Below are 25,608 nucleotides of genomic sequence, written 5' to 3'. Positions count from 1 at the left end.
AGAAATCTAATCTGAAGAGTCTATCACACCTTGATGTTGAGACCATTTCTGTTACAGAAACATTCTCCAGAATTTACTACTTCGTTATTTTGCATCAGCCAGAAGACCAAGTTAAACTCTTTAGATTTAAGATCCAGTAGTAGGCAGCTTATGTAACATTCAGACAGGAAGATAATCCTTGGGATAATAATAACTATCATTGCATTAAATAGAGTTTTCCCATTAAAACAAGAAAAAAACCCCTTCACAATGAGTTTGGGTAAGTGCCAAAAATTGTGAACGATCATTAGCAAATATGCAAAACACTGTCTTCTGCTTCAGGCTCTTGGCCCATACCTTTCAACATGACTTACATATACAATAACAAAAAACCCTTCTTTTTTTATACTTGGCACTTCATTCTTTTCTAAAAACTCCACAAATCTCTACCAAATTTATTCATTCAACAACTATTAAGAAACTTTATAGAATGAAGAATATCCAAGATAATACAATTGAAGATTTTAAAAACATAAACCCAAAGCTGAAGCACTTATACAGATAACTAAACTGGAGCCTGCTCTGAAACCCACAGCAAAACAGCCACAAAACTGAAATGGCATAATTGTAAATTACTATGAGGCAATGAAGCTACTTATTTCAGTAATCACAGTGAGATCAATTAACCAGAGACCCTTACCAGCTGCTGTTTTTGTCCAGGTCTTGATGCGCAGTATCGCTCCCTTTCCCTTCTCATCTTGCCACAGGCACTGTCCATCCTTCCTCCTGAAGACAGACCGTTGGATGCAGGAGTATCGAGTTTGGGGTAGCTCAGATTGCTGCCACAGAATAAAAACACACAGGTTGAGGAAGGGGATTAAAAAGAAACCAAAAAAACCCAGAGAAAAACCCTCAAATTGATCAAATAATTGTTTCAAGCTATTATAGCCACTATTAATCCTAGAATTGTCACCTGCTGATTAGAATCAGAAAAAAACATCCCACAAGTTTCAAAGTGCTGGTAAATAGCTGGTGTTCTAAACAGCAAATCTGAATAAGAGCAGCAGAGAAAATAACATACATAAAAAACAGCCACAACATCCATAAAGGAATGGTGACTAAGCCAGAAGATCTGAAATAGAAGAACTGATTTAGATTATTTTCTAATGTTTCCTATTAATAGTCCAGACAGTGGAAATTTTGACTGGCAGCCCTCTGATTCTGTGATGAGCATGTATCTCTGAAGGGATATAAAAGAATAACTAAAAATACATGGGCAGGGGCGGGTGTGTACATGGATGTGTGTGTGTGTGAGCCCGCGCAGGAAATGCTGCCAACAGCTCTTATGGAATTGAGAGGCTTCAATTTGTGTGGCAAGGAAATATGACAGAAGCTTCCTAAGCAGCTCTGCCTTTCCTGAGGCCATCAGCAGAAGCAGCAGAGGTGTTTGGGTGTGCCAACATTCCAGAAGTCTTTTCAGACATGAAGACAGATCCCTTTTGTAAGGCATACAAAGGCATTTCTCTGTTCATTACAAAAGCCTAGAGCCAAACCAGAAAGACTCCCTAATCCAATTGGGAAGGGGAAAGAAAAAGCAAAAACAAAAGAAAAACCTCAAAACAAACCAATGCGCACTCCCTCACATACACAAACTACCTCAACAACAACAACAAACCAAACCAAACCCATGCCACATCCCAAAACAGACGTGAACTAAGGAATAATAACAATAAAAAGCAGTATGGCATTATGATGAAGTATCCCTGAAAAAAATCATCATATCAACTTATGACCATATCCTGCAGCCAATCAGTGAGTCATTATAAAAGTACATTGGATGACACTGGAAGATACCAGATCAAGTTTCTAGAGGACTAAAGAAAAGAATTGGTCTAAACTTCTCAGATAGTGGCAAACATCTGCTCAGCACTGTAACCAGTGAGAGGACGCCGGATCCTTAAAGCCATATGCTCAAACTTTTCTCTAATCCAAAGTGACAGTCAATTTGAATTACAAAATAAAATCTCATGTCAAAATAAATCTTTATTCAAACAAATTTAGTATGTCTATGATAGCCCATATTCCTCTCTTCTGTTAACACCTGTCAGCTTCTAAGGGGCAAAGACAGTTCTGTCTTCAAGCAAGTCAGTCCAATCTACAATTCTGACCGTGGTTTAAAAACTAAACAGCCTTTGTTAGGCTGAACAGAGATGTACCAAAGTACTGCAGGTTAGCTGCATGAAAAGACTCTGGCCCTTATTAGTTTCGTATTCCTACTCCATAATATGACAATCAAGAGAGACTGGCTTTATAAGAGTTAAAATAAAAGGACCATCCAGTCTCAAGTCAAAAGTAGAAACACAGCAGTAAAACCTGTGAAACACATGAAAAGCAGTATCAGTTTCCTGGATCTCTCTTCTACATGGAGAAAGGAGTTGCACCAAAGAAAACTGAGAACAAAAGCCACAGTTAAAACCTAACATCTGTACACACCTCTGCCAAAACCAAAGATGGTTCCTGTAAAGTCAAACTATTACACTGTAAAACAGAGGGTTGGCTTTGGGGTTTTTTGCCAGCCAAAGAATGCCCAAGGCAACGTAAGGCTTGCTTGGAAGATGAACACAGAGCCAACACATCAGCAGATTCCCCAATACTGTTCTTCGAAAGGTCTGAATCCTCAAAAAAAGGCTACCTTCTGAGCACACAGTGCCTTAATTCAAGCATTACCCAAAAGATTAGTTTCCCAGAAGGGAGAGTCATCAGTATTAGTTCAAGTCATTTTATGCCAAGCAAGCAGCACAATGCAAGGCAATCTCCTCAAGGAGAAACACAATTATTAACTCTCCCGGATTTTTTTTTTCCACAGACAAGCTGGCGTTTGTCTTCAGGTGACTCTGAAGAGCTTCTGGTTTTCATGCAAACTCACAGAGCAGACAAGTGCCTTTGTTATGTAAGGAACAGCAGTAAACAATTTTCCTCTAGCTTTTTCTATAAACAGATAAACAAACAAGCAAACAAGAAAACAACCACCAACAAAAAAAATCTTAAACTTGAATTTACTCCTGAACTCTAAGATATTTTACATTATAAAGAATTTTTCATAAAGAAATTCCTGTGCAACAAAGCCTTCAGACTCCAAGCAATTATTTAATCACCTGAAACTAAGAGCTGCTCCTCTAATGAACACCAAGATGCACAAAAAGTAAACTCTATCATAATACAGTTTTTTCACTTTTTCTATTCCTTTTTACTGAGAACTGTTCCTGCCCTTCCAAAAGAAGTCTGCAGACTGTACTGACAAAGGAGGGGGCTTTCTTCTTTTAAGTGTTTAAATTAATAAAATTTGTCATACCTTTCAGATGATTTTACAGGCTTTTCTGCAGGAAAACTCTCCTCTATCATATCCTGCAAAATAAATAAATAATTTTATTTATTTCAAGATTTATCTGAATATATTAATAAACTAAACACAAAGAGAAGACAACCACACACACACGGTGCTATTGTTTTGGCTTTTTTTTTTCTATTTATACCACTAAATATATCTCATCTGCTTAAGCTTGTTCCCTAATGACTCTTGACTATCCATCTAATCTCCAGCTCATATATTTCATTCCTGGTCATTTTTACCTTCAGAATGATACTGGAACCATGGGTGATTTTTTTCTGAAAGAGATACCAGTATTGTTTTAAGTAAAGTTTATCAGGGACTCCATCTACATTGAAGTGATCAGAATGGGTAATGAAGAAAGTGATCTGAACTGGTAATTGCTAGAAATCTCACTTGGGAGCCCGCAGTTCACCTGAAACATTTTATACACAACATCAGCACAGTCCATCAACTTTCTGAACAGCAGCGTATGAAAAGGAAATTTTTGTTTCTGTATTTTAATATTCTTTCACTGTGAAAACAGCCTGGCCCAACAGTACACCACCACATTCTGAAAATAAGCACCAGCCACTTAGTGTGCCAAAGACACAATTATTATATTCATAAGACCTCTCAGTACCTCTTTCACAACGGTTCCCACTTTTCTTAATGCGTACTTCAAGTACACTATTGGTGCTCTTGCAAGAAAGAGACTTAGACTGGTTAGACAAATTCCAATCTTGCAAAAAGCAGGCAAATTAGGACATGAAAATTTACTTACTTGATGGTCTGTATCTACCCTTTGAAGGTGAATTTTTCTGGAATTAGTAGCTGATTTCAGAGATGGTTTAAAATACGTGATCCGACTCCCTGTCAGGGAGATTGGCTTTGGTGTCACAAGTTTCTGGACAGGTGGATGTTGCGAATCCATCTTTGAAAGGGAAGAAGCAATCAATTTATCCTTGTACCCGCCAAACTTACCACAGTATTCACTGATGATAAAAGTTAGAGAACTATAAACCTCCCACCAGTCTCAGCACCCACTGAAAACTATGTGGAAGTGTTGAAAACATTTAGTTTGCAGAAGGTAATCACCAGAAAATCAGTTATAAAATCCAAAAAGCTACAGCAATAGTCGAAGTCTGACTGAATCCATGTCAAAGTTTGGCAGTTACTTCAATGACAAAATAAACTATATCCCTATAAGCAAAATAACTCATGTTTCAATAACATGCTCTCTTCCTCTCCTCTTCCCTCATTGTGATTTTTTTTTAACTGACTTAATCCATTAATTTAATACTGAAACAGTTAACCAGTGTTAAAACCAAGTTCTGGGTTTCTTTTTTTTCTGCATTTTCTTCCTTTGAAGTTACACTTTAAAAGCATAAATTGTGAAATATTTTTAAAGAAGTCTCATTAATGTATGTTCCAATGTTTTAGATTTGCATTTGATGCTCTTAAAAGCATTGGTCTGACTTTTCTTGTCAAAGTTTTTTTACAGACAAGAGCTAACTATTAAATAGAAAACACTGTACATTCTGCAAAACTGGCATAACTGAATAGAGAAAAAAGAAAGACCCCAAAAGGCCCCGTGATACATCAAATCATCTGTAGCCCTGGTGATGAGATTTAAGATGTATCCACTATTTAAATCAGTATCAACAGATGGTTATGCCCCAACCCAGGTGCAAAACTGCATAACCTTTACACGGGCCCACTTCTTCTAGAGCTTGTCCTGGTCTTCTTGATGGCATCCCTCAGATGTGTCAACTCCACTGCTCAGTTTGGTGTCACCTGCAAACTTGCTGAGGGTGCACTCAGTCCCACGATTTTCAAAGATCTGGCATTTGGATTTGTTAAATTTCATCCCAGTGCTGACTGCCCACTGCTTCAATCCGTCTAGATCCCTCTGCAAGAACCCTTGTCCCTCAAGAGAGTCAGCAGCACCTCCCTGTTTCACATCATCAGCAAACCTGCTAATGGAGCTTTCAATTCAAGCCTCCAGATCACTGAGAGATATTTTGAACAGCACTGGCCCTAAAACCGATCCTAAGGAACACTGCTGGTGACCAGTCAAATGCACTGGATGCAGCCAAATTCACTGCAACCTTTTGCATCCTGCTGTTCAACCAGCTCATTCCAGAGCTGGACAATTTGCCCAGACGGATGCAGGAGGGACAGCACCAAAAGCCTCACAAAAATCTAGGAAACTACACCTGTCACCTCATCTTCAACGCCAGGCAGATGACACTATTGTAAAAGGATATCAAACCAGTGAAACAGGTATGTATGACAAAGAAAAAAAGTAACCCAGTTACATGTTCAATACACTAAGAGTTATTCTGTCTGGTATAGATCATCAATATAAGAAAAATACCACCAAAACAAAACAAAACCCACCAAAACAAAACAAAAAACAACCTGTAAAACTTCTGCCTGTGTATCTAAGTGTCCTGTCAACCATTTGTTCGCTTCAGCAGGAAAACACACAACCCTCTTCTGGGCACATACAATCCTGGCCTCTCTTTTCATCAAGGGCTACCCCTTCTCCCTGCCAAATTTTATGAATTCTAGCATTATGAGTAGACAATTTCTCCATTTTTGCCCAGTGACAGCTGTGTGCAACATTCACTTTCTCCCCAACGTCAGAGTCTATGCGGCAAATCTGGTCGGTCTTTTAAAATGCCTCATCACAGGTGTGGTTCTGCATTTTAATGCAGATTCCATATCAGCTGTGTTTTCAATTACTGGGATAATATTTACAAGCCAGTTAAAAACTTACATGCTCTACTTTTCAACATTCTTGTTATTTATCATATGGCCAAAGGCAGTACAGGAAATCTGAGATGTTTATAAACTCCTAAGTGACTGCAGAATTCATTATACTCCTAACCAAGTCATTAGCATAGAAACCTTTTAAAACATTCTGTCCACTTCCTCGTGATAACAGCAGATTAAGAGTTTGCATTGAAGAAAAAAAAAATTCTTCCTTTGGTTGCCTGAGCTAAAAGTGACCTTTTGTGGTTTCACAATTTAATAAATGTAATACTCCAACTTTTTTTAAACAAAACCAAGGAAATCATGATTTACCAGAGCAACAATTCAGTGCTACTTCCAAAGAGACATTTAGGAGCATAAATTTACAGAAGTAACAAAATTTAAAAATTGTCCAATTTTCTCCTTGCCTTCAGTAGTAATAAAAAATGTAGGGTTTTTTTTGCTTAAAATAAACATGGAAATCTGCACAAGATCTGAACAATCAATCAGTATTTTTCTATTTCTGGTTATTTCTGCACAAGCAAGCTTTCTGAAACAAGAATGTTATCATGCAACTTAACCCCAAGTTGCAGGCCAAGACAAAACCAGTTTGTGTGTTCTAGAGAAGCTGTTCTTGACATATCAGCACACTATCACAAAAAGATAATTATAATTCTCCACCTGAGTAATCTTCACAGTCTTTCATCTAGTGTGGATAGAAAAGACATTTTAGCAATTTCCACACAGCCGAGGCAGCCGTAACTTGCATAAGGCTGTATTAATTTGAATTTACGTGCGTGCTGTCACTGAGGTTTGTGACATTACTTCTAAGAGCTCTAAAGCAGAGGAAGTTACCTATCCCAGCTTAACATCTTACTGGTTCTTACCTGGTTTTGTCTGGATTGGAAGCTAGTCACATTCAGCACACTCCTGTCCACAGGCTAAAATGGCCAAAAAAGGAAAAAACGGCCAAAATATTAGAGGATGGTTTTTTCCCTACAAGTGGGTTCCATCCAACAAAAATAAGGGAGGGTTGGGGATTAACTTACAGAAGACAGCGGAGTAGAAACAGAAGACGGAATCCTTTTAGCATCCTATTGAAAAAACAGGTGCAATAAATAAAAGCAGACACGACATTAAGTAACATCCTCATCCTATACTGGCACATTTACTATGCTTTTCAAACACATGGAATAAAACATCCAAAGGAGAGCCACCTACCGCCAAAGGGCTTGACATCTTCTCCAACGTCTGCAAGATGCGCCGCGCTGTGGAACTCGTCACACCGTAGGATTGCACATTTGCTGGCTTAGCTTTCATTTGTCTTTTTATCGGTGGCTGAAAAATTTGCATTGCCAATGTTACGATGCTGGATCTGAGTGTGTATTTTATGCTCTAGGGCTACACTGGTGATACAACCAATACTCTCGTCATGACAGAGAAAAATGCACTCACTAAGCGTTCAAGGCATGAAGAAGAAAAATATATTCCACTGACTTTACAGAAGTTTAAGTGGGGCCCTGCATATCTTGTACATGGGATAAAGCAACAAAAGAAATCCTTAAATGTAAAAGGTCATAAAATGAAGACGTTAGGTTCATAGGGTCTCCAAAGCAGTGATTAGGAAAACAGAACTGAAGCAAAGGCTTGTGCTGCAGAAAACTTTCAGTAGCAAAACAAATCTTGGAGTTCTATGATGGTGTAAGCATGGCATCTTGAAACCAGAGTAGACAATCATCACCACAGATTTCTACTTCTGCTTCTCTCATTTCCTCCCTTCCCCCAAGACTGCAGCTGACTGCAGATCTTTTCACTGTTTAGAAAGATAAAAGATCTGATTTGAACATAATGTACTGAAAAAGTCAATGTTGTACCACATGACTGAACATAATTTTAAAAACTTCACTGTGATCGTTTTTTTAAAAACTATGTTACACCTCTCATGTAACCACACACACCATGCTTCCCACACAACTGCATGAAGACAGGAAGCAGATCACACAGCACACAGAACACGCAAGCGAGAGTCACTGTATGCAGCAATAAACAAGCTTGTCTCTCCTTTAAAAGCCTAATATTTGCTTCCTCTTCTGAACATAATCCACAATTTTTGTAAAAAATAAAAATAGCTGACCAAAGAGGACTTCTAGCTTACAGAAATTTTAACTGTTCTGAAGTTTGATTCAACACCAAGTAAGGAAAACCCATAAGGGTCAACATTTTCCCGAATGAGGAAATTGTAGGTCCCCTTCTTCCATGGTAGAAACAGACTGCCAAAATAGGTCCAGCAAACTTATTTTCAGTTCCTTAAAGTTCCTTTTGACTTTTCAGTTGAATTACTGTGTAATTACCATGTAAGATCTGGAGGCAAGTACCAGGGAGGTAATGTTTACTGCTATTACCAAAGTTTTCAAAGTTATGCCATCATTGTAATTATTTACATGTTATTTTACTATAATACAGGCAGAGGCAGACCATGGCAGAAAATGGATATTTTTGGAAGACATAATGAAGAAAACCCCTACTACAAGGAACTGCCCAGCAACTAAGATGCTACTGTCATTCTTGTGCTTTATGATAAGCATTCCTACATAAAGTGTTACACAAGAATTTCAACAAAAACTGTACACTTAGTGGCCAAGATAGGAACTGTGGCCACATTTGTCAAGTTAAATTCCTGGCTCACAGCTTTTTTGGCCGAGCTCCCCGTTCTGTATTTCAATTACATTTTCCCCAACACTGCACTACTATTCTCATTACCTGGTAAGCAGAAGTCTGCACTTTTGTCTGTCTCACTGCTGCAGCTGCACCACCATAAGAGGTCTTTCCAGGGTAAAATGGAGAATCCCCAAGCTGTCTTGTCTTAAAGACAGAAGTATTTCCAAGTGACTACAGAAAGGTATTATAGTAAGGGGTTAGTAAAAATGGTTAGTGAAACAGCAACATATTCAACTTGACTAAAATTAATGCTGTGCAGTACTTACAGGAGAGGGAGATCCAAAAGCAGATAAATTGAATGCAGGTTTTTTAGAGCTAGATGCAGGATGCTGTGAGAGGGAATGAGATCTTTCAGCCTCTGGGGACCAGAGCAGTGGTGCTGAAGTATTTTTTGAAACTGTGATATCTGTCAAAATGACAAATGCTATATGTAAATGCCTTATGTACATAGAGAAATTTAGTATTAAACACCACACAAACTCCAGAATTCTCTACAAAAGCGTCTCACAAAATAAAAAGGTTCCTTAACACTCATTTCTCTGGCACTCTAACCTTCAGAGCTCTTCAAACAGATTAATTTCACGTATGGTACAAAACGCAAGTACGAACTCTGACCTAAAATCTGTTCACAGCACTGCGAATACATGACCTTCCAGTAATCTTTCAAAAGCATTCACAAGTTCATAGCACATTTCCAATACAACAAAATTGCATAAGACAGAACTGACCCGGTCTTATACCTGAAAAATTACCCAAAGGCTGAATTAACAGAGTTAACCACCTATTTTCTGTATATTTTACAGAGATGTACCAGAAAGTTCTAGCAAATTTGGGTCATATTGCTACGCCCTGGCAACACCTACTCTGAATTACCAAACTAGGATCTCCAGAGAACTGGCTGAGCATGCCTCCATCCCCATGCATATGGGGGACCAGAAAAATTTGCAAACTTGCTGTTTGCTCTTTCTCACTGAGACACCTAGGTCACATTCTACATAAATACAATGTCTTGAGATTTTTTTTTACTTTAAAATGGTGTACACATTCTTTACTGAATTTGGCTAAAAACAACTAAGTATTGACAAATTATGCCCTCTACCATGAACAGCAAAAAAAAAGGCAGCCCAAACTTGTTCAATCAGAATAGTTGCTTTATTGACTCCTGGCTAAAAAAAATACGAAAATATCTTGTGTTTTTATTTGTCAACCATATTTACTCATATTTAGCCAGCTGTGAGTGAGATATTCTGAGTCACTCCTCCTTCTAGGCACTCAACCTAGCTGTCAAGCTACAGCAAGTCATCTTCATCTCCTATTATCCTCCTTCAAGATTTACAGATAATTGACCAAGACAGATTTGTATTTATCAGCACTGACTCTTTGGAATATCAGGGACTCTTCATGTATTCCAAGCATAGTTGTGTTTAAAAGGTGACAGGATTATATACTTCTAAAATACTAAAAATTAAATTTAATTCTAACATCTAGAGCTGACATTCTCCTACTTTGCTTACTAAGGCAATGTGGAATATTAAAGAACACAAAGTACCTCATGTTATCAAACAAATCAAACAGAGAACATAAAAGTTACCCTTATCAGATGCTCTAGAAGAGAAGCCACTGGTTGTTGAGATGTTATCGTCATCGTGCTGAGAGGTAGAATCCTTGATTTCCTTCACGAGGGACAGCCCAGGACTGCCGATGCCGAGTGCGGAAGATGTGGAGGGCTGGCAGTGCGGGGCTGTGGAATCCAACACGGTGCAGTTCAAATGGCTCCGGTGAAGGGAGGGCCTTGTTAACACATCCGAGAAGTTCAGCGCAGACCTGCTCGTGGATGGCTCTAAACAAGAACAGCGAGACAATCAGCTTCCCTACACACAGGCTCACAGAAGCCAAAACCTGCTTCCTATCAACAGCCACGCTTATTGCCAACTTCTAAGCACAAAAATAGAGAAGCCGAATTTAAACTTCCTCACCCAGATAGGGTTTCATCTGTCTGATTACAACAGCGACACTGCCTGCAATACTAAGCATTCCTGTTGCATTAAGAAGTACTTAAGGATGGGATTTTTCTGAATTTCATCAAAATCTGACCCTGCACTCAGGTGCTTAAACTGCGTTTTTTGCTAAATGAAACATCCATAAGATAACGCTTGCAATAAGCTTTCCAAAATTTGAGATTACATCACAAATTAAGGACAACTCTGCAGTTTTTATTATCTTGTAAAAAAGATGGTGTTAGTCTGAATATGAAGCATGAAAATACATTTTGTAAAGATTTTCGGGGGTTTATTTGTTCTGGTGTCATCATCCTCCCTCCCAAATTCTACCCTATCAGGTGAATTATCTCCTATCCATTAGTTTTTGAGATTTTGGCACAAAGTAAAAGTAAGCAATGTGGCTTCAGCTGGAAGATGGGCATTTTTTCCTCATGAAAAGGGTCTGTAAAGGTTGCCAGTGTCCTGCAAGAGGTGGTCTCACAGCTCCAACCTGCCACATGAACACAACAGTAATTACTGGCCATCCCGCCTGATATCCATGTATCTACAGCCCCTCCCACAATTTCTGGGCACGAACATAATTTTGAGACACTGTTGTCCTGACATTTGTGCCAAAGCTTCAACCAGCTACTTGAATCTTTGTAAGCACTGCACTACTAGTAATTAATTCTCCAAAGCACTAGTAGATTTTTAGGACTGTCTTGTTTGAGATGAAAGCAAATATTATCAGACCAAAGGCTGGCGAAGCAAAGGAACGCAGGCTCTTGCACATTGATACCTCAGAGGCAAAGAAACAGGTTTTCTAAATAAAAATACCAGTAACAATAAAAAATATTATTAACTGTAGCTAGAAAGATTAACTACCATGTCCACAAACTGCAACACAAGCTACTGAAGGTTCTAGGGGGTCCCATCTGCTCCTGATTTCTTGGTACTAGAAAGTTTGCTGTGCAGCTGTTCTCACTGAAAGGTCCTTTCACACAATTCTTCAGGAAAGCCAACACATGTTACTCATTCATGAAAACCTTCTCTATTCCTTTATACAAACTTATGCTTAAGCTAGAGCTACACAGAGAGCAGTAAAGCTCCTTATTTACAATTAGATAACACTGGTGAGAAAGGTATTCCCTCATTACTTTTCATTCTGCCAACAACAGAAGCAGCTGACTGCCCACACAGATGGTTATGTACATGTGCTCAGACAAAATCTCTCACCTAATTAAAAACTGAGTTCCCAGAACTGCTAATTTAAGAGAAACTCAGATGAGGGCATATGCAAATCCACAGAGTATTACAGAAACAGTGAGAGGCATAGATATAAAGCACAGATTAATTTTAATATGATAAAAGGGTTATAAACTTGTTTGCCAAGGATCCAAATAGTTTTCAAAGACCCTAAACTAGCAATGCCACATGTTAATGTTACAAAATATTTCAAAAAGAGTAATGTCACAAACAAAGTTCCCCAGATCTCCACTAAACTAACAAGGAAATCTAATAAATTGATTGAAGAAGCCCAAAAGAAAAGGAAAAAAAAAATCAGGACTCATGAAGGAATTTTCCTCTGGCATTCTAGCATCTGGTCTTTTGTTTTGGGGACAACAAAAGAAATTAATGCTTCTACCACCTTAGGCAATTAGATGAACTTTCATTCCAGATCCTTCAAAAAGAAAATGTGACCCAACACAGTTGCAAATGAATGCTAGCAATATTTTGCACTTGGCTAGCTGACTGCCTGAAGTTAACTCATGACTTCCATGGACTCTAAGTCAACTTCTGCTATGTTTAAACTTTGATGCTAAAGCAGTTCTAACAACTGAGTTGCTGAGGTTTTTTTCCTTTGTTTTTGCTATGTGTGGGTTTATTTTGGGTTGGGATTTTTGGCTGGTTGGTCATTTCAGTTTGGGTGTTGAGGGGTTTTTTGTTGTTTGCTTTTTTTCTGCCCAAAAGCTCCTTCCAGCCTCCCTAAGAAATGTAGATTCAAAACTAGAAATCTGTGAATAAATACAGATGGTCAGAATACTAAATGATATTTCACATACCTTCTAAATTAATTCTTGCTGATTCAGGCGTGACTCTCCCATCAATTACCATGGCATCTTCATTTGCATAATCATGGTGATAGTTTACTGGATTCTCCTCCTCGCTTGCAGATTCATTCATATCTACACATTTATCTTCCCTTTTATTGAAATACTTCTGCAACCATCCTGGTACAATGTTTTTCACTGATTCGGTCACTCTGCTAAGGAGCCCCAGCTTGAAAGGAAAGTATAGGAACACAGTCAGCAGCATACTCTGGGATGCAACCTTGCACAGACCTCCAAGACAGACATTAGGCAGCAATATTCGGATGAGTAAGATAAGAGGGTGGTGGATCCTTGATAAACAATTCCTATACTTCTGGAACAAGCATGACAAAAACGCACCTAACATTGATTTACTACTAACCCATCAATTTCTGCACTTCCCAGTGACCTTGGCAAAACTTCCACACTCTGAAACTGCAGCCAAAGTTCACCAAAGGCATGTCAGGTCACAACGTAATCAAGAAATTCAATTTCTAAGTAACTCCTGATGTACACTTTTTTTTTTGAGGACTCCTCCTTCTAACACCTTCACTTGAAAAACCATCAAACCCAGAAGCTCAGCAATTATCTATAGCAATAGTAATGAGCAGTAAAAGTTACTAAAATCAGTGAACTTAAGTCTTTTTTTCTAATGCTGAATTGCAGGAACAATGTGCAGCAAAACTCCCACTATTATTCTCTGAACAGTGAGGGTATCATGAAAGGATCTTGGAAGAAACAGCTACAGTGGAACAACAGACTCCTCACTACAGGACTGTTAAACAGATTCAATTTGATCAAATTTCATTTCACGGTATGTTAAAGTTTTGTATCTCCAAACCTTAATATTTGGCAGTTACACGAAAGCCATTTCCATTTTGACATTTACCAGTTATTTATAATGCTTACATACTAGTAAGAAATATTTATTTAACATTTTGATTCAGGCAGTCACTTGTTCCCCATCATGTCCTCAAAATTTCACCATGCCTTCTTGCCAAATCTCAGCCCTGTGCAGCAGAGCGCTTTCAACATGGAGCTGCCCCTCTTACACTGACTGCAGCCACAGAACCAGCTGCTAACCTCCGCAAGCTGGAAAAAAGCTACCTTCACAATTTCAACACTTTGGAAACTGAAAACCAACAAGAGAGTAAAAAGATTTTTTGTTGAACTTCATTGCCAGTTGCTAACACATGCAGCAAGGTACTTTGTTATTTTTTTGGGTTTAGGCAACAAAATTTTCTAAAAATTGTTATTTGTGTGTAGAAAATTGAGAATGTTCTTTGAACATGTAGTAGTTAGTCTAGTAAACAACTCTGAAGCAAGAACCCTGTTGTATTCAACTTTCTTTAAAAAATCACCATACATGAAAGAAAAAGTCCATATCTGTCATACACATCTTTCATACACAGGCATCAACTTACAGGACACCCTTGAATTTGGAGTCAGGAGGCTGGCAAAGACGAGAAAGGGAAGGCAGAAAACAAAAGTCTTTTCACAGAAAGAAAGTCATCTTAATTTACAATTTGACATTTTCATAATGATCTGTAATTTAATCTTTTACTTGCACAAAGACAGAATAACTAGCCTCAGACAGTTTAAACCAGACAGAATACAGGATAATAAAGACATCTATCACAATTACCACACTAAGATGCCATGCTCAGGGTGTTGCTGCTATTCTGCATAAATACTAAGGCTCAGCTTTCCAACAACAAAACCTGTCCAACACCAGAGCTCACAGGCAGCTCAGTCCCTGGTACCAGCAAAGAGGCAGTCTGTGCTCTGTCCCCAGCCCCTCATTTTCACCTTTACTTATGACATATTGTCCCCCTTTTGGGGAGTGAATATTTTGCTGCTATGAATAAAAACATATCAGGAACTCAGGAGTCAAACTTTGCCAAAATAAGCAAATGGTCACGACACAAACTGCATCCAAGGCATCTTTCCAAAAAGCTAGGCATTACTACATTCAGTATTGCTAGAGTCTCTCCATTAGAGAATAAGACATTACTGGCCATAAAATGGGTGCTAGTATGATTCTCTTGCTGAGGAAATCCTCCCAGGATTGAAAACTACCTGTGACTCAAGATGGAAGAAGTCATAGGCATCCAGAAGAGTAAATACCCAATCATTAGTAATCCTAATGAGTAACTGGAGAATGTAGCTAGACTAGTAATTAACCAACATGACATTTTACCATACATATCTCACACCAGACTGGTTTGACCCTTTCAGGCAAATGGTAGCCTTGCCATTCTCCACATAACCAGCACGCCAAGCTGGGTGACACGGGGTAACTTCCCAAACCTACCCATGAGCTGGAACTCTGCACAGCCATACTGCACCAAGTACTAATGGTCTGCTCCGTCTGGCTTAGCCACAGTGGTAGATAAGGAGCATAGTTTTATACTCCAGAATAATGCTGGCTTAGTGACAAAGCAAGAGAAAGCAAAATACATGTAAAAGCACCTACATTTTCTGTCCGTGAAATATATTAAAGGCACTGTGAAAGAACTATGCAGACACTATGAATGAGCTATCATCAATCACAGATCCCAGTAAAAAAACAAGACACCTTGCCCCTAAAAGTATTCCACATGCCCCAGATATGCCTGTTCCAATACACAAGATGACACACACAGAAAAGCATTCCTTCCATCATCTCTTACCTGCCCATCAGAGCCAAAAGCCAATCAATAAAGCTCTGCAGCTGGATTCCTGATCAAGTCAGGCAGTTAAGGGACCACTGACCAAGCACACATTTGAACACGAATACTCCTTATTCTTGCCAGAACAATTCAGTAAAATGTCATGCCTTACACTGTCTTTAAAGCTGGCATTTTAATCTTACCCTAACTTGCACTTTTCTTATTCTTCAACTTCTGCACATGCATTTCAACACCCTTTTCCTCCCTCCGCACATGCAAATGAGCCAACCCTGTCAGCAGCAGAGCACTCCCCCTCTACTACTTGTGTCACCAGCTCTGCACTCAGTCCTTCCCATCTCCTCAGAGAGGAATCACTAATCATTCTAGAAGGCTGACAAGGATAGTACACATCTCATTAATGCCAACAGATCTTCAGAAACGAAAAAAACAAAAGACACAGCAACAGACAATTCTAGCAGGCTTATTCTCCAGCAAACTGCTCAGATCCCAATCTTCTCATGCCACAATTATGAACCAGTCTCTCCCAGAACACCTTCATTCAGTATAGCTACTCTGAACACGCCACTGCACAAAAACTGCTCCAGTTCCCAGTCTCAAGTTGGGAGCAGAGGACATGGTGCTGGCATGCAGTCTAATGTTCGTAACTTCTCATTTCTAACAGGCCACACAGGTACCAAACTTAGTATCATGGAAGGGCAGAAGATGCAGTAGGGCAATCCCAACTGTGCGACTGCTGTATTTTATTCAGTGAACGTGTTTTACTCCTTAACTGACTGATTTCAGAGGTTTGAGCTGCTGTCAGTATAAACTGCTGTCTTCGTGCTTCAAATACACTCATCCCAAAAAATATCAGCAGGAAAGCGGAACAAAATGAAAATCCATAGGAAAGACCCATTATATGATGCACTGGTATTTACAACAGTTTTTCAAAATATGTGCATCATCTCGAGTGTCTGCAGCTCTGCTAGGTCTAAGTCTATGCATACAAACATCATAGCAACAGTAACTACAGTAACAGCTACTCCAAGGCATATTGACTTGACATCATGGAATCACTGAACTATTAAGGCTGGAAAAGACCTCTTAGATCAGTGTGTCCAACTGTTACCCAAGAGTCCAAACCCTCCTTGTTTGGCCACAAACACTCATTTCTGAGTTTCAAGCCCTGCTCCTTAGCTCCCAAGACTCATCTGAAGGGCCCAGAGCATTATTTTGAAGGCTCCAAGTCTGATTTGGAACGCCCAAAGCCTAATTTGTACAATTCAGTCTTTGTTAATGAGTACAAAGGCACATCTTCGGGCCCAAACCCTGGCTTCCAAAGCCTGTATCCCAGGAATCAAAGCCTCCTATTTAGGGTTCAGCCTTTTATTTAATGGGCTCAAAGCCTTCCTCTATGCCTCCAAAAACCCATTTCTAGGGAGCAGAGCCTTAATTCAAGGTATTGAAGCATCATTTGAGGGCACAAAACCCAAGAAAACCCAACCTCAGTGTTCAAACCAAACCCTCTTTCTCACCTCCAAAGGCCCATTTCCAGCGCCCAAAGCCCTGTGTTGAAGACTCAAATCCTTCCTTGGAATGTCTAAATCCCTCTTCTCATGAGGTCATGGAATCATTGAGGTTGGAAAACACCTTTAAGATCATCAAATCCAACTGTTAATTCAGCATTACCATCATGTTCACCATTAAACCACATCCTCAAGTGCCAGCTCCATTCCCCTTCTCTGGACACGCTCCAGCCCCTCAATGTCTTCCTTGTAGAGAGTGGCCCAAATCTGAACACAGGATTGGCAGTGTGGCTTCACCAGTGCTGATCACAGGGGACAGTCACTGCCCTGGACCTGCTGGCCACACTACTGCTGATCCAGGCCAGGATGCCACTGGCCTGCTTGGACACGTGGGCACAGCTGGCTCCTGTTCAGCCACTGCTGACCAGCATCACCAGGTCCTTTTCTGCCAGGCAGCTTTCCAGGCACCCTTTATCCCAGCCAGCAGCACTGCAGGAGATTGTTGTGACCCAAATTCAGGGCTTGGCACTTCATCTTATTGAACCTCATACAACTGGCCTCAGCCCATCTATCCAGTCGTTCTAGATCCCTCTCTAGAACTTTCCTGCCTTCCAGCAGATCAACACTCCTGCCCAACTTGGTGTCAACTGCAAACTGGCTCGGGGTGCAGTCGATCCCCTTGTCCAGGTCATTGATGAAGATGTTAAAAACGACTGGCCCCAATACTGAGCTCTGGTGAACACCATTTGTGACTGGTCACTGGCTGGACTCAACCCCACTCAGCACCACGCTCTGGGCCTGGCCCTGACACCATGGGAAGCCAGCTTCTCCAGGAGAATGCCATGGGAAATGGTGTCAAAGGATTTACTAAATTCTAGGTAGATGATATCCAACATCCAGAGCCTTCCCCTCATCCACCAAGCGGGTAACTCTATCACACAAGGAGATCAGATTGGTCAAGCAGGACCTGCCTTTCATAAACCCATGCTGGCTGCAACACTAAGCAAAAGATATGCAGACAGGGAGTACCAGTTAACAAACAGATGTTATAATTTACCACTTTAAAATACCATTTCTTCAAAGGATTTATATAAATTAAGAAAAATCAGTAGTTTGTGGTCACAGTTTGAATTCAAAACTTTAAAGCAGGTTATTTCTTGGCCAAAAATATTTTCAGAATAAGACAGTTGTTGCAGCTTGTAAGGGTCTTTCACACAGCATGGGGTGAGGAAAGTGCTGGCAGAAGCACTCAGCAGTGACATATTACTAAAAAACATCCGTTTTATAACTGAGTTGATTTCAGTCCAGGAGGTTTAAGTATGAAAAAAAATTGTATAAAAATTATATAAGTCATACACTTACAGAATTGTCAGAGATACAAAATATGCAACTAGATAAAAGAGCTAATTTCCACTTCACTGTACACACACCTCTGAAATGCATCAAATTCTTGCCTCACAGAGACTTCCTTGCTTCAAATTTCAAAGTTAAAGTTATTAGAACATATGAATCAGAAAGTACTCAAAAAGAAAACTTGCCCCTAACAGTGAAGTTCACTGAGATAGAGCAGATCAATCTAACCACTTCCAAACACCAGAAAGCAATTTTCTCGCCCTCCATCCCCCACAGTTAGTTTATGCCAGCTCTGGCACATAGAAGCCTACTCTCCATACTAGCTGAATTCAATGATCTGGGAAAAAGTTTGTGTTTCTCTGATGGGCTAATGAGCTAAACTGGCTCAGTGCACCAGAACCAGCCTCAGAGAACTCACGATCATGCAGCCAGAACCAGAGGAGCACCAGGGGAAATAAAACTTCTCCCTTCTTTCAATCATCCTGGGTCTGTATTGTCATTAAAGACACTGTCCCATCCTCCTCTTCACCTCACCCTTCCCTTGTGCCGACACTAGCACATATAAGCAACCAAATGACAAACTGTAGCAAGGTTCTATTAAATAGATCCAACCAAAAATCTGTCTGTAGACTGTGACAGTGAGGACTACTCCTCAGGGGCATCAGGCTGCTGGTGCAGCTTATCATGTGCCTGCATTGATGCTCGTGCAAAAGCAGGAATAGAAATGGAAACATTACATGACTGTTATGATCTTGCAACAGCAAACCTAGACTGGCTTAGACTAACTCTGCTTTTGGTATTCAAGGAGTGCCTTCAATTTGGATGTAGGACAACAGAGTTTGATATTTCATTTAGAAAAAAGACAATAAAACTTATGACTTAATATGAACATTATGTTTCAGGAATGTTCTTAATTATGTAACAGTTGAAAAACAACAATTTTATTTAAGGCAAGTGGACTAGTTCAGATTTATTCCTGAAAGTCATGAAGAAGGGATTGTATTACCAGATGCCAGTGTATTTCCTCCTTATTGCTTAAGTGAGTCTTATTTTCCTTAGTCTAGTTAGCTTTAGAATAAACATTCTAGGGAAATTTAAGTATTTTCTGGCACTGTTTGCACATCTGTACACATCATTATCACTTACATTATCACTGTTCTGAGAGCAAAACACCGGTAGGCACTCTGAGAGACAAATCAGTGCTTAACCCACTAGGTTAAATCCTTGTAACACTGAATGGTTTTATCTCAAGTTTTGTCTACACCTTCAGTTGACACAGTGACAACATTACAAAAAGCACCACGAAGTACAAGGTACCTTCCTTCCTTCCTTCCTTCCTTTCTTTCTTTCTTTCTTTCTTTCTTTTAGGAAGCACTGCCTAGGCACTAGTTAAGCTTCAGCAGCGATCAGCAGTGGGCACTGTAAATTACTTTCAGTATTACACTTTGAGATGGAAATCTATCAGCAGCAAAACCAGAAAGTTTAAGATTTGTGAGACTATTTTCCCTTACAACTTTACAGGCAGTTTTAAATTTCTTTCTTTCCCAATTTAATAAGGAACTCCAAGTAGTTAATATTTTTTAATTGAAGACTGCTGCAACTTAGCTGCCACAGTGTGTCTCCAGCTAAGTTTCATAAGCAGTACCTAGTATATTAATTGAAATGCTGCTCAGAATATCTTTCCTATTAAGGAAACCCTATAGTCTAAACTTACTATTTTTACTTTTATTTCTGACATAACCACATGGACAAGAAGTTTAAAAGTAGAATGATCAAGAAGTACGCATCCCATGGCACCAGATGGTGCCAAAATCATCCAAAAATATGTATATATTCCACAACTCGGTAAAGCAAGTTTAGTAACAAATACTGAGGGCTGATATTAGAACACCTGCATTGTTATAGATAAATTTAATATGTATCTGGTTGCACCACAGCAATTCCTCAACACAGCTACATTTAAATCAGCTGAACACAGCTACACTTGCATCAGTTTAAACCTTGCTTTCATCTGTTTAGCTTAGGATGATTTTAATTACAAATGCACCTGTATTACAGTCTCATCAATTTAATATCTCATTACTGTAAATATTTCAGTGCCTTACTGTAATCTAGTCTTAAAGAAAATGACAATTGAACAGTTTAGCTCTTTGCTTGGTTTACTTCAGTCTTGGAAGTCATGGCCTTGAGCTCTAATAAGGGAAGTAGACATATCTACTTCAAAAACATTTGGTTCAAAATACAGCCATAACTAAAAGCAAAGTCAGCCAGCTCCCCGACACACTCAGACAACTTTTTCCAAGAGCAGAACCATCAAGAAAATATTAAATAGCCTCAACAAGAAGAAAGAAAATTTTCTACTGGCTTAGATTTGCAAATTGTGTGTGCTATTCACACGGTAGGACTCAGTGCATGCTGGTGTACCTGTGTTTGCACACACATTTCACTCCAGCAAATGGGAATGTAAAGATGAACTCATGTGTCATTGAAAAAACCACAGCAGTCTCAACTAAGCCACACCCACCCAAAGATCCTGCACTTAAGTGTAGCCAGCATAGATTCATAGAATGTTTTGGGTTGGAAGGGACCTTTAGAGGTAATCTAGTCTTAACTTCCCTGCAGTGAGCAGGGATACCTTCAACTAGATCATGTTGCTCAGAGCCCCATCCAACCTGACCTTGAATGTCTCCAGGAAGAGCAGTTCAACCACCTCTCCGGGCAACCTGTTCCAAAATATCACTATTCTCTTTAAAAAAATTCTTTCTTACATCCAGTGTGACTCAACCCTCCTTCAGTTAAATGAGTCTAAGTCGCCTTTAGGTACTCAAAGGTGTCCATAAGGTCTTCCCAGAACCTTCTCTTCTCCTGGGTAAAGTGCCCTTACTCTCTCTGCCTGTCTTCATGGGAGAGGTCCTCCTACCCCGTGACAATTCTTGAGGCCCACCTCTGGTCTCACTCCAACAGGTCCATGTCCTTCCTGTGCTGGGGACCCCAGAGCTGGATGCAGTACTCCAGGTGGGACCTCACCACAGAGGAGTAGGAAGAGCAGATTCCCCTCCCTCAACCTTCTGGCCACACTGCTTTGGATGCAGCCCAGGATATGTTTGGCTTTCTGGAAATACACATTGCCAACAGAGGCATTATTTCCTTCCTCAAGAGACAGCACAACCCCAAAGACAGAATTAGAGGACGGACCAGCAAAAGGATTACCAACCTGGAGTAACAGTGACATTTACGCTGAAACCAGGCCCATGTGCGCTCTGTGGTCCAGCTGCAACAGCTCTGACAGAACCACACACACACAGAGGCTGCATGGCATCCCAGAGATCACCTACTACTACAACCTCCTCCTCAGAGAATGGCCAAAACCAGCCACAGCTGAGTCCACCTGCGTTTTGAAACCTCTCTGGGCAGTTCTTCCAACATGCTGGCTAGCCTCCCAGTTAAAATATTTCTCCTATTATGAAATCAGAATTTCCAGTTTTGCATCTTCAGTCCATTGTCTCTTTGTATTGCTACGAATCTCCTGGAAGAGCCTTGCTACACCTCCTCTATAGTCTTATTAGGTATTTGCTGCTTGCAATCTGAAGACACACAGTTCTTTAAGTCATCATAATTTTGGTGCCTCTCAACCAGACTCACTCCTGTATAGTTTCCTTGTCTTTTTTTTTAACTGGAGAGGCCAAAACTAGACACAACACTCCACATGTAGTCCTAGAAGTAGGGGAAAAAACAAGTCCCTTAACATCCTTCCCACAAACTTACTAATACCTCCCAGCATGTAGCTGGCCTTCTTTACCTCAAGAGCGTGCTGCTGACTCACATTCAACTTGCTGTCCAGCAGGTAGGTGGAGTTGTTTTGTCCCAGATGAAGGACTTCACATTTGCCTTCATTAAAACTCACAAGGTTCTTGGTAGCCCATTTCTGTCACGTTCCCTCAATGCCAGCTCTACTCTTCATTATACAACAGGGCTGAAGTTCCCAAGGGTTTGGTATTATCTGGGAAACTGCTGAGGATCCATGCCATTCCTTCATCCAAGGTTGTAAGACATGGAACAGCATCAGCCTCAGTATCAACCTCTGAGAGCTCTATTAGCAATTGGCTGCCACTGGATCTTTGTACTGCTGGTCACAACCCTTTGAGGTCAATGGTCCTGCTAATTTTCCAATCACTTTACGGTCCACCTGACAAGCCCGGTCCACCTGACAAGCCCGTATTTCAACAAGTGGACAACAGGGATCACATGGGAGACCATGCTGCAGGCACTGCTAAAGTCCAGGTAAACAACACCCACCGTTTGCCCCACGTCCACTAAGCCAGTCATCCCAGTGTGTTATGAATTCATTACATGGGGCTGTGGCAGCCCACCACCTGCACCAACCTGGAATACTTTTGCTCAAACATTTCTGGGCACACAAAAGAGATTCTGAACTCTGTCCTGCTGAGTTGTTAGAATCAGCAGCAGCTCAGTTTGCTCATGGCAGGGGAGTAAGAACAGATTCTAATTACTGACTGGAGGAATAAATAACTCAGAGGAAGTGATTTGTTGCCAGCAACCAAAGACAATTTGCAGTGTCCCAGCTAACACAGTCAATTATTTCATCTTCTTTTTTCTTCTTCTAAGATACCACTCACTAATATTGTTTGTCCTCAACACTTCACAGCCTCAAGACTGTCACGACAACACTTTGAAACAAACTCCAGAATATTAATGAAATGCTACAGCAATCATCATCTACAATTTGTACAAGTGTACAGTTCTGCTAGCCTAAATGAGAGAAAACTGTCAATATCTCAATTTTATAAGTTCTTCCCAATCAGGACACATTTTTTCTTACAGCAGCAGTAGAAAGCCAAGTGCCAAATTTAAACACCTATTTTGCCAATACTGTATCATATTGCTGGGACAGAGACAAGACTACTGATGTTGACTATTAGCCCATATTTTAAAATACATCTTTAAATACACATTAAACATTTCTTCAAATCTATTTGTTTTAGCTCAATCTGCTAGCTTACTACTAAACCAAATCAAGCAGAATTGCATACAAATACAACCACTTTAAGTGTGCTTCAAGGTGCAGTCCTGTTGACAGGAGTTAATACAACTGTATTTGTGTAGGTCCACACAGACACTCTTAATAAAGACTTTTTAAATTAGTATTTTCCTGTTTAAGGTCTATGAAACATTACCTAGGTTACATTACTCAGTATGATACTCTTGGAACTCTTTAGCATCAAAGTTTCAAACTTTCCTCACAAAATAAACCTGGTGGTTTGAAAGATCCCTTCTGCCCACTGCCTGCAGTCACTGCCGAGCAAGGCGTACCTTCAAGACAGCAGCAGGTGACAATGCAATCACTGCTTCAGACACTGCTGCGTACAGTTTTCAGTTCCCAATCCTCTAGCTAGTTCTTCTGGGAAGAACTTTACAGGATGTCTCAAGTGAAACTCACAAACCACAGAAAAAAGAGAGGCTTTCACAACCTGGGCCAATGAAAGTGGCTTCCAGTGGCCTTCTGGTCCCCTTTGTCAGGTTACGTCCTAAATGTATCAGCACAAGACCAACTACAATACATGCAGAGACTTACACTGGTTTCATCAAAGAAAACATCTTTGGATTTGGACATCTACATTATAAATATGTACTGGCACATACACACACAGGAAAAAAAGGAAAACATCACTCCTCAGCAGAAATTTTGATCTACAGACATTATCTCTAATATCAAATAGCTCCAAGCTAAAGCTTAACATGAATATAGACATTTATGGGAAGGTTATAAACACTTTTCAGGTAACTGTTTTTTTCTCATGCTTAAATCTGCCTGTATGAGTTTAAATGAAAGTGCAGGAGAATCAAGTTGTCTGACTCCTTCATAAAAATTACCAAGAAAAGTTATTTCATTCTCTTCTCCCTTAAGTCACTCTTAAAATCTCTGAAATCTGTTACCTGGATGAGAATGGCACTGTTCCAAGTTAAACCAGCACATGCACACACACAAAAGCACAAAATTAAACATAAATTGAACAGTAGGAACATACAGATGCTCTTCCAGAAAAAGTTCAATAAGCCAGCAATGCAAACATCCCTCCCATTTACACATCCATATCAGTAATTCCCATCATCAGTCTATTCAAATGACCAGGACAAACTAGCATTTAGAAACACTGGGGCCACATCTGGAAGATGAAACTCAGATGCTGGACACAACAGCACCCTCACTTGGCATATGCTTAGCTCTCAAAGAAGCTGTAATTTTAACCCAAGTGCCTAGGCTTCTTCAAAAGTGCAGGAGGAGGCAGGATATTTCAGCATGGGACAGCATCATAAACAGTGTGCTGAGCCCAGCACAACCTGAAGTCAATGCATTCAGTGTGGAGCTGTCAACATTCTGCCCCTAGAAAAGCACAGTCAATGGGAAGAACTCCACAATTCTATTCCAAGAACACTCACCCACACAAAAAGGCTCTTTTTGTTCTAAGGTGTGATTCCCACACCTCAAATCTTCATGATGGGTGAGTGGACACCATCCTTACCTCTCCGTGCTGCTACTTTTTGTTCCTTGATTTAGTAACTCAGCTGCTGACAGTGCACTTTTTATGAGGTGGGATGGTAGCCCAGAAAGGAAAATACCATGGTTTAGTTCCCGCACCAGTGGGGGAAATCTCAAATCTCCATCTTCCAAGAGAAAATACAAGCTGCAAGTCACATCCTCCAAGCAGCATCTGTTCATCTCTCCTATTTGAGACTGGTTTAAAAAAAGACTCTACACTTAAAAAACCACACATGCAAACATAATGAAATAAGCCTTTATCAGGCACTTGGGGAGAAAGGTGCAGGAAATTCTGCACTTTGCATGTTTATTCCAAGAATATATAAACAAATAACTTCTGAAATCATGGATCAGAGGCTGTATGTATCCACTCTTGGAAGGTAACATCATCTTATACATCCTCTTCCTGGCTCAATGAATCACACATTCTTTTTCAGGATAATAACACAGTTTCAGTCAGAAGAACTCAAAGACAACACACAGCTTGGCAACTGGGATATTTGCCCAGAAAGTGGAAGATGTAGGTTGATGCCTCTAGGCAAAAAAGAAATCTGAAGCAGGGTCTACCACATTTTGAACAAATGCTTTAGCTAATCATCTTTGAAAGGCAGCAGCATCTCTCTTCC

The 25,608-nt window shown here is 40.0% G+C and overlaps 1 protein-coding gene across 4 annotated transcripts in view; it reads right to left on the bottom strand.

The window, feature by feature from the left end:
• Positions 1-25,608, bottom strand: part of NUP153 (nucleoporin 153) — a 42,093-nt gene that overhangs the window by 14,254 nt on the left and 2,231 nt on the right. For 3 of the 4 annotated variants that reach the window (XM_063402708.1, XM_063402718.1, XM_063402726.1), the window contains exons 2-11: positions 12,867-13,083; positions 10,416-10,664; positions 9,091-9,230; positions 8,867-8,995; positions 7,328-7,444; positions 7,156-7,200; positions 6,994-7,047; positions 4,131-4,280; positions 3,332-3,384; positions 680-818 (exon numbers count right to left, since the gene is read on the bottom strand). In XM_063402708.1, the coding sequence (XP_063258778.1) occupies positions 680-818; positions 3,332-3,384; positions 4,131-4,280; positions 6,994-7,047; positions 7,156-7,200; positions 7,328-7,444; positions 8,867-8,995; positions 9,091-9,230; positions 10,416-10,664; positions 12,867-13,083 (1,293 nt within the window). The remainder of the gene's footprint in view (positions 1-679; positions 819-3,331; positions 3,385-4,130; positions 4,281-6,993; positions 7,048-7,155; positions 7,201-7,327; positions 7,445-8,866; positions 8,996-9,090; positions 9,231-10,415; positions 10,665-12,866; positions 13,084-25,608) is intronic. The other variant, XM_063402735.1, reaches the window with a different exon arrangement.

The sequence above is a fragment of the Prinia subflava genome, chromosome 1 (genome assembly GCF_021018805.1).
Source record: "Prinia subflava isolate CZ2003 ecotype Zambia chromosome 1, Cam_Psub_1.2, whole genome shotgun sequence".
In the NCBI taxonomy this organism is placed as follows: Eukaryota; Metazoa; Chordata; class Aves; order Passeriformes; family Cisticolidae; genus Prinia; species Prinia subflava.
This window is presented reverse-complemented; position numbering and strand designations above follow the sequence as displayed.